Below are 13,967 nucleotides of genomic sequence, written 5' to 3'. Positions count from 1 at the left end.
AGCCAGTCTTAAGAGAGAGAAATCAGGGTTTGGCATACTGTGTTACCAAGAATGCCCAGAACAGACCTCAAACTGAATTTGCTGGTTTCATAGATGAGAGAGTGAACCACTGTTTGTTTCTTGGATGGCTCTATGGGACCATGGAGTTAGAGGTGGAAGGGGAAGCCAAGGGATGCTAGAGCACTTCATCTTAGGAGAGATAATTTGTGAAGTTCGGGAAATGCATTCATTAAGATGGTCCCTGTTAGGTCTTTTGAGAAGAGCCTAAAGTCAAGTCCATTTTCTTGCCTTGGCATGATTTGTACTTGGTGGTTTTCCATTTCCAGATGATAGCAAGTTTTCAGAAGCTATCACAGTGCTCCTTTCCTGGATTGAACGTGGGGAGGTGAATCGGCGTTCTGCAAACCAGTTCTATTCCATGGTGCAGTCAGCCAATAGCCACGTCCGCCGGCTGATGAATGAAAAAGCCACCCATGAACAGGAGATGGAAGAGGCCAAGGAGAACTTTAAAAACGCCTTAACCGGAATCCTCACCCAATGTAAGTAAAATTTTGGGGGCCATTTGTTTTCGTTGTGATTTTGCCTTTTCTTTTGCATTCGTTTAATTTTGGTTTTCATTTTGGGGGTAAGTAGTTCAATAATTTCCCATTTTACTCCATACGGAATGGCAAACCTCATAACCTATTTCATGTTCTGTGGCAACTTGGTGGAACACGGACCCTGCCCTGAGAGCTTACTTCTCAAGGTGAGCAACGTTTCTGTAGCTTTTCCTCAGAACACCAAACCTGGCCCCTGGGGCAGGGCAGCCAGAAGCTTCTGTGCGACTGTGGACCCACCTCAGGTCACACCGCACCTGCGGTGCAGCCACCCTTTACCTGCGGGCTGGCCCCACATGCAGGACGTGACCTGCATGGCCTCCTAGTGCCGACACTAGGAAGCAGACCCTGAGTACATTGTCCTTGAGCTCTGTTTAGGATGAAAGCACCATCAGAAAAACTCCTCCTCAGGATCCCTTATTTGAGGTGAGCTTTGGCTGTCAATGTGTGCAACTCAGGAGTCGAGATTTTTCTACAGTCTAATTTTTTTGTCCTTTCTTCGTCTGGAAAGCAAATTGCCTTAACTGCTTAATGCTGGCGATTTTTCATGTCCAGACCTTAAATTGATGTAGGGGTATAAATGGGCTTTCTCATAGAACAATAGTCAGGGTAATTACCCAGGGCTCTATTCGAAAAAAGGGCGTATAATTTTTTTTCTGGGCACTCTGTCTATGTCTTTAGTTAGCGTCACAGCAGCATCATGCATTACGGTTGCTGATGTTCCCGTGGTTGGTTAAAGCCATCGAATGACACTGTAACAATGCCCGCTCCATTCGGTACCAGGTGTAGGGTGCCATGTGGGACAGTGACATATGCAATTTACATGTTCATTCTGTGAATGAGGAATTTTTTCAGTGATACAGTGTGCCAAAACGTCGATCGCCTCTTTCATCAGTGTAAACCCAAGGGATGACATATCTATCTGTTAGGACGGGAAGAGAGAGGGACATGAAAAACTAGGCTCTCAGGTATCTTATATGACTTTGTTGTCAGAAGAACATTTTTTCATAGCAACATAAAATATATAAGAAACGTGCACAGGTGAATACTGGTAAGTGACCAGATATCCAGTAGGAGACTAACCTCGGACACCTGTCTTTTTATAGAAAAGGAAAAGGAAAAACAGAAGTGCTGCTGTCTCATCAGACCATTATCAGACCACTTTCCCTCGATGACCTATCGTGAGGGACGGCCTTTCCTTGGACTACATACGCCCAGCAGCTCTGAGGTTAGGGTTACTAGGGATAGGATAAAGGACACTAATATTGATTTCCTCTTTAAAACGAGGGAAGCATGGAAGGGATGAGTGGGTGGAGGGGAAGTAAGGCTGGCTGGTAATGGAGAAAAGGAAGAGAGGGAAAGGCCACTCAACTCTAATGATACCGTCCCTCCAAAGCGATGGCAAGCCAGGTGCCTGAACATGGGAATATTATTGGATACCTCTTGTTCGCTAGCATCAATTTTAAATCCGTTTTCACTCCCGTGACTTTACAGTCATACCCGGCGGGAACATTCAACCCTTGTCCTGACAATGAAGGTAGGAAGGCAGCCGTGCATTAAAATAGAGGAACAATTCCCTGTCCTTTGGTCTTATCCATTAAAAGAAGCCCCTGTTAAAAAGAGGCCCAGCTCCTGTGACTGAAGAAATTCAATGCGCTTAACATGATGCAGGACTGAGTTGGTCTCTGTTTGAAGAGAGAGATAGAGGAAGAAGCCTGGCTTGTGGCAGGGTCCAGACGTCAGCATTGGATTACTGATAAAGGCTGAACTGGAAAGGGAAGTTCAAGTCCCTTTAACAACAGGCTTTCTACTTTTCTACTGTGAGGCCTCCAGGGGGCGCATCTGGCCACAGGCAGCCCAGAAGCCCTGGGCCCCACTGCACAGTGAGGAGGAGCAGAGGGAAATGGGGGATGGGGTGGGTGGGTGGGGTGGTGTGGGCAGGCTGACCTGCCCCTGCTCTGGGAGGGAGAAAGTAAAGGGCTAGAGCAGGACCAGGAATTCCGGAGGGAAATTCACCTCACGGAAACCTAAGAGTGGAGACTCCTGCCTGTCCTAGATGCCTCTTCAGCACTTCCCACTGTGAAATATAAAAAATGGAATTCTTGCTTTTAATCTTTAAACCCATTCTGTTTTAGATTTTTCCTTTACATTTTAGGGAATTCTCAGACCCAAATCCTACAAGTAATTTTTACCCTCATCATCTCCTTCTACCAAAGCCCGTATTCAGGCCATCAGGAAACCCCACTGTGTCAGCATTCAAAAACTACGGCTTTTCTTCATTGTAACTACCAGCATTCAAGGGCAGGCTGTCTGCAGTGTGGCAGCGGCCTGGCGCCTCAGTTAGACCTGGTGTCCACCTGTGAGTAACAAAAAACCCCACCTAACTTTGCCTGAAACAAGGGAGGTTTTTCCCTTTTCAGACCTGGTAAAATCTGGATTTAGGTGTTTGTTGGCATGGGTTCAGGGCTGTCACCCTGAGGTGTCTGTGAGGCTATTAGCTTTTCCTAGGTGATGGTCCAAAATCACCGCTTTTACTCGGGCCATCACTTCTTTTTTTACAAGCTCAAGTCGCATCCAAGGGAAAAAGCAGAGGACCGGGTTGTGCCTTTAGAGCAAGAAAGCAAAACTTGCCCAAAGATCCCCAACAGACTTTCATTTCTGTCTCATTGTGCAGAATTATTACATGTGTCCATGCCTAGCTATAAGGAAAGTAGGAAATATCCTTTCTTGAGTGGGCGTGTTGCTCCCCAGAATAAAACTGGAGATCTCATAGGAAGGAAGGATGGCTGCCTGGAGGCATTTTGCAGTTTCTGCCACATATAGTCCCTCCTTTTCCACTTTTATTCCTGTTCAATCTATTTTTCACACATCGTCTGATATAATTCACATCATATCTTCCCCACTTAAATCCCTTGAGTAGCTTCCCATTGCACTTATAGTAATATTCACTCTCCCCAGACTAAAAGCTCTCCATTCCTTCCATTTCAACGTCCGTTATCCCTTGGCTTACCGTGCCTCATCCCCACGGGCCTCCCTGCCCTGGAGCCTGTCAGAACCGCCTCCCACCTGCAAGTCTCTGCACCTCTGTCCTGCCTGTTGGTTACTGCCCCCCTCCCTGCATGTGTGAATCCCTCCCATCCTTTAGGTCTTGGCCCGAAGCCCACCCTTCAGAGAGACCTTTCCGCTTCACCCTTCCCCAGGAGGTTCATCAAGTTCGAGGTCTTTTGGAGTACTTACTGAAGTGTGCAATGATGTCGTGATTTGTCTGCTTGTGATTATCAGTCTTGCATGCATACCAGGTGTCTGGAACACAGACTCGGGATGATGAGTGAGCAAGCACATGAGTAAATGGGAAGGATGGCAGGAAGGAAACTGGAGACAGTTCAGAAGTTCCCAGGGCCCTCCAAGAGTGGTTAGGTGCAGGTGGCACAGTCTGGGGTCCTGGGCCTTCAGCTTTGCTTGAGTGGCCAAGCACGTCCGAAAGCTCACTAGCCGTGCCTTGGTTGGCAGCTGCTGCACTCTCCCAGACCCCTGGTAGCAGGTTAGGAGGCGTTAGGGGAGTCAGCATGGAGGAGTCAACAGAGAAACTCATGTTGGCATTCCTCAGTTGCTGTTACATTTCCCATCTACCTATTGCTGCGGGAGAGACCCCCCTCAGCCCTGTACTTGGCTTCTGGGGAAGTGTTTCAGCAGTCAGCAGAGACGGTGAAAAGTCCCAGCTGACGTTGACAGCCCACAGTGCCGTGGGGCCCACCCCAGCCACAGAGGGCCTGAGGGGCCTTCATGTGCCTTGATAGTTAAGGCCTTCCGGACAACTTCCAAGATCTTAAAGACCTTAAACATGAGCGTTGACCTGGAATGAAGCCTTTGAGGGAGAACAGGAAGATGGCCTGCCTTACTGAGCAAGCTCAGAATTTTCCATTCTTTCTTATGTGCTGTCACAAAGATGACCACTCCCCAGGTGCACAGGGGAACCCAAGCCTACCATCCGTCATGACAGATGTCACCTGGCTGAGCTGTGAGGTGTGTGCACATTTCATCGCTCTTTGAATTTTAAATACATCTCCTTTCACGTCTGGTGCAGTTGCATCTGTTTGTCTCGACCATGTTTTCTACTTATCCCAGAACCCTTTAGCGTAGTGGGGGGAGTTTGGCATCAGCATGTGATGCTGCTTCCAACATAATGACCGCCAGAGTCCACAGCGATTGGCACACTTGCTGCATTTTCCAAGAGCAGAACCAGCCACACCCCCATTTGTCTGCATTTATGCTTCTGGAAAACACCACAGGAATCACATTTCGGCTGTCTCATTTTAGAATTAGATCATGACTGTTAAGCACGAAGGTTCAGGAATGGCATCTCAGTTTTCTTTCTCCTGAGGGGCTGGAAATTGGGTTGTTTGGCAGTAACCCTGAGCCCACCCTCCCACACAGAAGATCTCCACAGCGCCCCCCGCCATTCACCCTAGCGCCCCATGGTGGGCTCTCCGTTGGAAAGCCATGACGTTCTGACTTTCCACAAAGTGTTCTAAGGCAATTTGAAAGCACGTATATTGATGAGCTAGCTTATTACAGCAGATGGGGCTGGCCTGGTGTCCTGAGGGGAAGGCTCATTTAACAACTTCCAGAGAAGTTCAGGCACATTTTTGCAAAACGCTAAGCATGGTAAAAGTTTGGGTCCCTCGATAGGTTTTACTGGAAATAGAAGGGAAATTTCACTAAGTATTAGTCCATTAAACTGGATTAGATGCACCCATCCTTGCTTTGCTTGTCATATTTGTCCTTGCTTTCATATTTGAGCAGATAGCATTTGCTCAAAGGGGGAAAAAATCAAGAGCCATGAATAATAACTTAAAGAAAAAGTTGTGATTTATTTCAAGGCTTGCATCAAGGTCCAGTAGTTACCTTCGAACAGCCTTGTTGGTGTTCAGTCCTGCAAACATTTGTTTAAGTTCTAGGCTTCCTCGTATCTCTGGTCTTCACCCCAGGACCAGCTATTAAACAGAATCAAGCAGGCATAGTTTCCATCTGAGTCTTGGCTTTAAGCATCAAGGGGCGGCACCTGATGCATCCAAGAGTTTGGGGAGTTCAGCATCCATTCGCTTCCTTTTGGGATCATTTTTTACTTCAGACCATGTTCGTGCAGTTCTGAGAGGTATCAGTGGTGGACGCCATGTATTGTGGCATGGAAGCTGGGGCTCTCTCTCCTCTTTTCCGGCCAGCTGGGTGGATCTCATCTGCTAGATATAGAAGGAAGAGAAAAAAAAATATCACCTCAGGTGAATCATCTCACTCTTATGTCATCTTATCCTTAGGTCATCCTTGCCTCCTGTTTGTTTCATTTCTTAACCTGTCCATTGGGCTGAAAACTTCCCCATTTTTTCCCCACTGAGAGATTTTGGGGTTCTGATCTTCTTTGCTTTTTAAAAATGTATGCTCCGTAGGCACTCACTCCCTGTAGGCCTGCCCACTTTCAGTTTTTCAGTTACAGCAAAGCTTGTCATTTCAAAGCTCAGAGAGGAGCTGTTTATAAAGTTCAGGAAGCATGTACCACAGCATTCAATTATTAATATGCATGCCAAGATGATCAATTGTGCATGCCTTGTTACAACACACACTCATCTAATGAAAATTTAAACACTCCGTGATATCCCCACTTTGGTACTTCCCCAGTACACTTCCCAGTAAGAGAGAAGAGAAGTAAGGGAGGAACGTGGGGGAAAGGCAATTGGGAAAGCAGACGGCAGTGAAGGGTTGATTAATATTAATTTAAGAATACGTGCCATAAATACAATGAGCAAGACTGGAAAGTAGAAACTGTAAAATGTCAGAGTGAGAGGGGAGTTCAGAGACCCATTTTCTCACACCCTGTCATTTTAGAGAGGAGCGAACAGAGGTTCTAGAGAGGACAGGACACATCTTGGTCATTTAGCAGTCTGTGGGCAGATCAGAACCCAAGACTCTTGGTCCACTGTGCAGTTAGCTGTCTACCACTGTGCTTAGGTGTGTTTTTATGAACAGCAAAAATGAGCAGAGGAGGACATTATAGCTATAAATTTATAGCGTACAGGTGGAGTTGAAGAAATGTTCGGTGATACTCCGTGCCGGTTTCACAAGGAATATAAATGCTACTGCCTGGTTAGGAAGTGAAGCCTTTGCCTCTAGCGGTCCCCTCTCTCCCCCTCCACGCTGGTGCCGATGCTCCATCCCTTGCCTCCAGTATTTCCCTCGAGCCCAGGCAGGAGCCTCTGTCATGCATGCTCCTGATATAGCTCATCGCCCCAGCCCCCTCCAGTACCCTCTACAGCACTTATTACCAAGCTCCCTATCCCCTTGAGCATTTAATTCTTTCCAATTATCTTACGCACATCGAGTTGTGGGGTTTGTGTTTTTCCTTCTAGCAAGACTTTAGATGACACAGAGGCCATTTACTGGTGCCCTTTCCCACCTCCCTGAGCTATGCCCCAGTCTGTATAATTCCCAGCTTTGTATCAGAGACCTCAGTACAACTACTGGCTGTTGGTCAAAGATTATAGATGGAAATGAAGGTGGTATCGGAAATCAGGCTGGACCCTAAAAACTGCAAGCCATGTTCTATATGCTGGGCTGTTTGAATAAACCGTGAGCTCGGCTGACTTCGCTCCAACATGCCATCTTCCTTCAAGTAGAACACACAGTATATTCTTCAGCTGAGCAACATGCAGTAGTGCTGTCCCAGCCCTGTTATTAATACTGTTGAGCTGGAGATCGGAGAACTGAGGACTACCATGCGCATTTGCTTTCTGTGTTTATAATAGGAATCAACGCCACCCTCATCTTAGATCTTGAAAACAGACCAGGCCTGAAGAGATGTTGGTTCTAATCCTGGCTTGACCATCAGTTAGCCAGGTGACTTTAAGACAGTCCCATGAGCATCCTGGGTCTCAGTTTCCCCATTTATTCGGTAGCACAAGGATTTGACCAGACAGCACCCCCTCTAAAGCCCATTCCCATTCTGAAAAGTCTACAGTCCTTATCATGTCCATGACTTTGATCCCTTTTTCCTTGAATATCTGAAACAGAGCCAGCCTCCCTGCTGGGATCCAGCCAAGATGCCGAGATCTCCTTAGCTGATCACAGAACAGTGGCTCCTATACCCTCCTAGGCGCATGCCCTGCTTCTGCCTCACTGTGGAGGTCATGTCTGCAGGGCAGTTATGCAAATTTCAAGCCACATTTCAACCCTGGGAGTCTGTGGGCAGCACCCGGCTGGGATGCTGCAGAGTCTAGACAGGTCAGGATCCTTGTTGGGGGGGCTGCACCTTCCCTGACCGGTCTCCTCTATCACATCCCCATCTGCTTTCTTGATTAAAATCGTAAAATCCTCAGGTGTTTGAATGAATGATGAAATTCACCCACAAATATTTACTGGGCGCCTTTTAAATACCCGGTAGTACACGGAGTGCTGGAGTGACATATGCGGGGTCTGTGACCTCCCTGTGGACCGTGACCCTGCTTTCAGGCAGATGGGTGTTATCATCCCCATTTCTTCTGCCTGGAAAGCTCTTTCTGAAACCACTCACTTCTTAGGAACATCTCAGCTAAACATTTTTTTTTTTTTTTAAATTTCTGCCAAGGGAAATTTGGCTTCTATGTTCCTGCTGTCGGAAAGGAATTTTATGAAGTGTTAAAATGTTTTCCATGTCTGTGGTCGTCATTGCTATCGTTCATCCATGGGAAAAAAAAAAAAATACCCTAATTGCTTTAGCAACTCGACAGGTTTTCTGCTTCTCCTCCAAATCATACTGATAGCTATATTTGCCAGTGTTTTAAGTGCTGGAAGCATTATTTTCATTAAAAAAAAAAAGAAAGAAAGAAAAGAAAAAGAAAACCTATTTGCTCTCAGAGAATCAATGTCCAGAGAAAATATTTTTTTATAAAAACTTTCAAATCAAGACTGAGCACAGAATTTCCTATTTCACAGGATACGAAAAGCAATAGGAGCGGATACTGGAAGCCTGCCAGATCTGAGTTGAGCCTTTTTTGGTCTCTCTCCTTTCAGTCTCACTGAAAATATATGTACTGAGCCACATAATACCACTACAATAATAACACACACACACACACACACAAAATGTTTTACTCATAGCAAAATAAGAGACAAAAATTAAGCCTTACACTCTGGAATAATAAGGAATTGTGGAAGCCTAGATTTCAAGAGTTAATATAGTATATGTTGAGTGAAGAGGACAGCAATTCAGAAAAGATAGAACTTTGGGGAGCTAGAGGTGAAACCCCGCCGTCTTAATATGAGCCCACTTGAAGGGACTGGAAAAGAAGGCACTGCCAAGTGTAAGGAGGAGGTGGGAGGGGCATGGGTGGAGGAGGAGGGGATAGGCTAAGAGGAAGTGGTCTCTGAGCTACTTTGGAAAGAATCTGCCTGCAAACTTTTTTTTCCCACAAAAACTTTTTCAAGCCAAGACACTTTTAAACTAGATCTAAGGAAAAGTGAGGTGTCAGTATAGTCACTTTAAGGCAGAGATGATGTGTTCTGGACTCTTATATGCAACTGACGAAGAAGTACAAGTTGGTGTCCATCATATGACCTGCAAAGCAAAAAATATTTCCTGTTTCTTTATGGAAAAAGCTTGCTGACCCATCTTCATCTTCTGTGGGATCCCAGAGCTGGGGCAGATATTTAGAAATGGCTAGACCATCCCCTTTTGCTTTGGACCTCAAACATAGAGGCTTTCTTGAGGGCACATGGCTGCTTGGTGCTAGAGCTCAGACTTCCCCACAACCTGGCTTCCTGGCTCTCCCTCCCTGCTCAGGCTCACATGGAGCCCCACAGTGTCCCATTCCTAAAAACACTTCCTCAGCCCTGCCCCACCTTCTCAGGTTCTCCCCTCCCCCAGGTTTATTATCCAACAACAGTGATGAACAAAAGTAGGGCAGAGTGGATTTCAGATGACTGCTGAGGGAGGGAATTCCATTCCAGTCCAGGAGACACACAAGAAGTAGGGGCCCTTTTGTAGACACTCCTTCATTGTCTTCCGGATTCCTCAGTACGCTTATGGAGAGGGGTCAGTCAGCTTCCTGCCCCATAACAGTCTCAACTATTTGGCTTCTTCCTTTTAGAAAATTCTACATACCTTGAAGTTTTGACCCAGGGGTCCTTCAAGCCTTTCCTGTCTCCTTCGGTGCTCTCTTCAAGCTTCTTCTCCTCCTATGACTCCGTCCTGTCAGTAGTGGTCTCCCCCCAGGGCTACAAGAACCAGCAGTATCTTCAGCCCTATCCCCAGTGCCTAGCTCAATGCCTGGCATGGTACACCCCACAGTCCTCATGAGAGTTTGCCTATAGTATAAATCCATATACAAATGTTTATAAATAGAATTGGCCAATGAATAACATGGGTTTGAACTGCTGGTCCACAGATTTTTTTCAATACAGCACAGTAGAACTGTAAATGTATTTTCTCTTATGATTATCTTAGTGTTCCTCTAGCCTCCTTTATTATAAGAATATAGTATGTGATACATATGATATACAAAATATGTGTTGATCAGCTATTTTATAAACTGTAAGCAGGAGGCTATTAAGTTTTGGGGGAGTCCAAAGCTATATGTAATTTTTGACTGGGGGTGGGGCAGGTCAGTATCTGCCACCCCCCACATTGTTCCAGGGTCAGATATACATAAGTTGAAGTCGAGCAGATACAATTCCATTCCTGATTTCACCACTTGCTAAGTATATGACCTCGGACAAGTAATAATACCTCTCTGAGAATCTGTTTCTTTATCCGTGAAATGGGCATAATGGAAGCACCAGTCCCAGAGAGTTGTTGGGAAATTTAAATGAGATAATGGTTTAAATCAGAGTTCTCAAATTTCAGCATTCATTGGAATGATCTGGAAAGCTTGTTAAAACAGTTACTGGATTGGTGGTTGCCAGAGGTTGAGTTTAAGGGTACAGGAAATGGGTGAAGGACGTCAAAAGGTACTAACTTCCAGTTAATCTGAAAAATACTTAGCGGGCATGAAATTGGAATACAGTTTGGCAATAGCTCTCAAAAATTTAAAATTCAGATACCCTTTTATCTGTTCCACTGCTAAGAATTTCTTATAAAGACCCTTATATAAAAATGTCAAAAGATATGTCTGAGGATGTTCATTGCAGCCTTACTAATACAGGAATACCTCAAAGATACTGCAAGCTCAGCTCCGGACTCTCACAAGAAAGTGAATATCACAATAAAGTGAGCCCAATGAATTTTTTGGTTTCCCAGGGCATATAAAAGATATACTTACCCTGTGGTAGTCTATTAAGGGTGCTAAAGCCTTATGTCTCTAAAAAATCACTGTACATAGCTTGATTAAAAAATACTTTGTGGCTGGGGTGCCTGGGTGATTCAGTTGGTTTAGCATCTAACGCTCGATTTAGGCTCAGGTCATGATCTCAGGGTCATGAGATCAAGCCCCGTGTCAGGCTTTTCGCTGGGCAAGGAGCTTGCTGAAGTTTCTCTCTCTCTAAAAAAATAAAATAAAATAAAAATACTTTGAGGCTACAAAATGCTAACCATCTGAGTTTTCAGGGAGTTGTAATCTTTTTGCTAGTGGAGGGTCCTGTCTTGTCACTGATGGCTGCTGACTGTTCAGGATGGTGCTCGCTGAAGGCTGGGGTGGTTGTGAGAGTTCCTTAAAATAAGACAGCAGTGAAGTTTGCCACATTAATTGACTCTTTCTTTCACTTGAACACTTAGAGGCCACTGTAAATTAATTGGCCTAATTGCAATATTGTTGTATCTCAGGAACTAGGGAGACCCCAGGAGAGGAAGAAAGGTGGGGGAACAGCCCGTCACTGGAGCAGCCAGAACACATACATTGATTGATTAAGTTTGCCATCTTATGTGGGTTTGGTTTGCAGCGCCTCTAAAACAATTACAGTAGTAATACTAAAGTCCCCTGATCAATATCATCATAACAAATATAATAATGAAGAGAATTTGAGATATGGCAAGCATTACCAAATATGGCACAGAGACATGCAGTGAACAAATGGTGTTGGAAAAAGAGTGTTGGTGGACGCGACGGACAGAGAGTTGCCAGGAGCCTTCGATTTGTAAAAACCACAATTATCTGTGAAGTGTAATAAAGGGAAGCGCGGTGAAATGAAGTGTGCCTTTCACATGCACATCAGTAGATTTCCAAGATATGTTAAGTGGAAGCAAGTCCCAGCACAGTGTATATAATACTAGCACTTGTGTGTAAAGAAAGGAATGTTGTACATAGAAAAATAGACAAGTCTATACCATATGCTTAAGGTTTTTTCTCTGGATGGAGATGCTAGCATCTGTTAAGAGTGGTTACCTTTAAAGAGAGAAATTGGATGGGAGGCAGCCAGGATGGGAAGGTAGCCTTTTATATTTTCCTTTGTTCCTTTTTTCTTATATATATCTATTACTTTCATTTAGTTGATAGGGATAATCTACCCAGGAGGATTTATTGGATTTTTAAAAGCCTCATAAATGCTGCATATGGTAAGGAACCATTAAAATTGTGATATTCTTATAGATTGTTGTTTTGATACTTCTCAAAATGTTTGAATATATGCATTAACAAGGGGATCTGCAGTTTCTGAAATGTATTGAGATTTATACAAAGCTTAAGAAGTCAACACCATTTAAGGTGACTTAAGAAGTCACCTCATCATTTATTTGAATCACCAGCCCCTGCTTACTTGAAGTTGGCTAAAAGCATCCTATTTTTTTTTTTTTTTTATAATTTGATCACCATGTTTCTCTTTCTTTCTGTCTCCATCGCCATTCCCCTCCAAAGAACCAACCATCTGGCCTCGTCTAGCCAGGAAGTTAAGAAACATGCTGCTGGCCCAGGCTGTCCGACCTCAGGTTTAATGGGGCTGTGATGGATTCACAGTGTCACTCAGCAGTGCTCTTTTTCACCCATCTCCAGAGAAAACCCCAGCCTGCCCTTTTTCCTCCTCAAGTTGAAATTCTAGGCCATGCCTCCCTAATGTATGGGTCTGACCGTGTTAATTCTCTATTTCCCGGGCTTCCTGCCAGGCTGACTGGCAGGCTCCTCTGTGCTCAGGACCCAGAGTGAGTAGGCAGGAATCTCTCTGGGAATCTCTCCTCCTGGCTTGCCCTGCCTCTGTCAAACACTAACTGCTCCTCCCTCTGGCTTTGTCTTGCTCCTCTGGGTGTCCTGAGAGCCTGAATCACTTACTGTATTTTCTCTGTTACAATTCTTCAGCCTGGAGCCAAGACTCATCAATTCCACCCCAGCTTTTACGATTTAAAAACAGTAACAAGCTGGGGCGGGAGGGGGGGGGGGTTGGGGGGGTGGGGGGGTCAACTGTTTCATTAGTTATGTGCCTTTCTTTGAACATCTTTTCTGAGCTATTCTTAGAGGATGTGGAAAAATGTTATCCCTTAAAGGAAAACCACATTTCCTCAGAAGCTTACAGACTTAGGCTCTATGGTGAGCCCAGATTACATTAAAAACAAAAATTGAGTTTGGAAGACTTGTTTGAGATACTCTATTAAGGCAAGCCTTCTGCCTGGAAGGACTTAGTTTCTCCAGATATTTGCCACAGTAAAGGGATCAAAGGCTCTCTCGCAGCCATTTAGCTAGAGCGCACGAGGTAGGAAGTGCAGGGACTATGGAAGAACGCAGTCAGGAGGACAAGGAAAAGGCTGGGTTTGTGTTCTTTGGAGGAGCCTAACCTCCCTCTTCCTTGCTTCCAAGGCTTTTCTTTTTTTTTTTTTTAATAATTTTTTTTTTTTAAGATTTTATTTATCAGAGAGAGAGAGGGAGAGCGAGCGAGCACAGGCAGACAGAATGGCAGGCAGAGGCAGAGGGAGAAGCAGGCTCCCTGCTGAGCAAGGAGCCCGATGTGGGACTCGATCCCAGGACACTGGGATCATGACCTGAGCCGAAGGCAGCTGCTTAACCAACTGAGCCACCCAGGCATCCCAACTTCCAAGGCTTTTCTGCCCGGAGCTCTGAATTTAGGAGCCTTGTACAACCCCGAAACCAGAAGTTTTATGCTTGATGCTCTGATCCTTCTCAGAGAGTTTGTTTATTTTATTTTATTCTATTTTACTTTATTTATTTAGATTTTATTTATTTATATGCCAGAGAGAGAGCACAAGTACGGGGAGCAGCAGGCAGAAGGAGGAGCAGATTCTCTGCTGAGCAGAGAGCTCAATGTGGGACTAGATCACTGGCACTCTGAGATCACAACCTGAGCCTAAGGCAGATGCTTAATGGACTGAGCCACCCAGGCAGCCCACAGAGAGCTTGTTTCAGCAGGGCCTGTTTCTGGGTAAATGGATATCCTGTTCTGAGCTTTCCTTCCCTTAGACTGAAGGCA

At 45.1% G+C, this 13,967-nt stretch overlaps 1 protein-coding gene across 13 annotated transcripts in view; it reads left to right on the top strand.

Moving 5' to 3' along the window:
* ENOX1 (ecto-NOX disulfide-thiol exchanger 1) overlaps positions 1–13,967 on the top strand; it is a 568,976-nt gene that overhangs the window by 417,778 nt on the left and 137,231 nt on the right. For all 13 annotated transcript variants that reach the window (XM_032314929.1, XM_032314937.1, XM_032314924.1 and 10 more), the window contains one exon: positions 327–539. In XM_032314929.1, coding sequence (XP_032170820.1) covers positions 327–539 — 213 coding nt within the window. The remainder of the gene's footprint in view (positions 1–326; positions 540–13,967) is intronic.

The sequence above is a fragment of the Mustela erminea genome, chromosome 15 (genome assembly GCF_009829155.1).
Source record: "Mustela erminea isolate mMusErm1 chromosome 15, mMusErm1.Pri, whole genome shotgun sequence".
Taxonomy (NCBI): domain Eukaryota; kingdom Metazoa; phylum Chordata; class Mammalia; order Carnivora; family Mustelidae; genus Mustela; species Mustela erminea.
The sequence above is the reverse complement of the archived record's forward strand: the minus strand, read 5'-3'. Positions and strand labels throughout refer to the sequence as shown.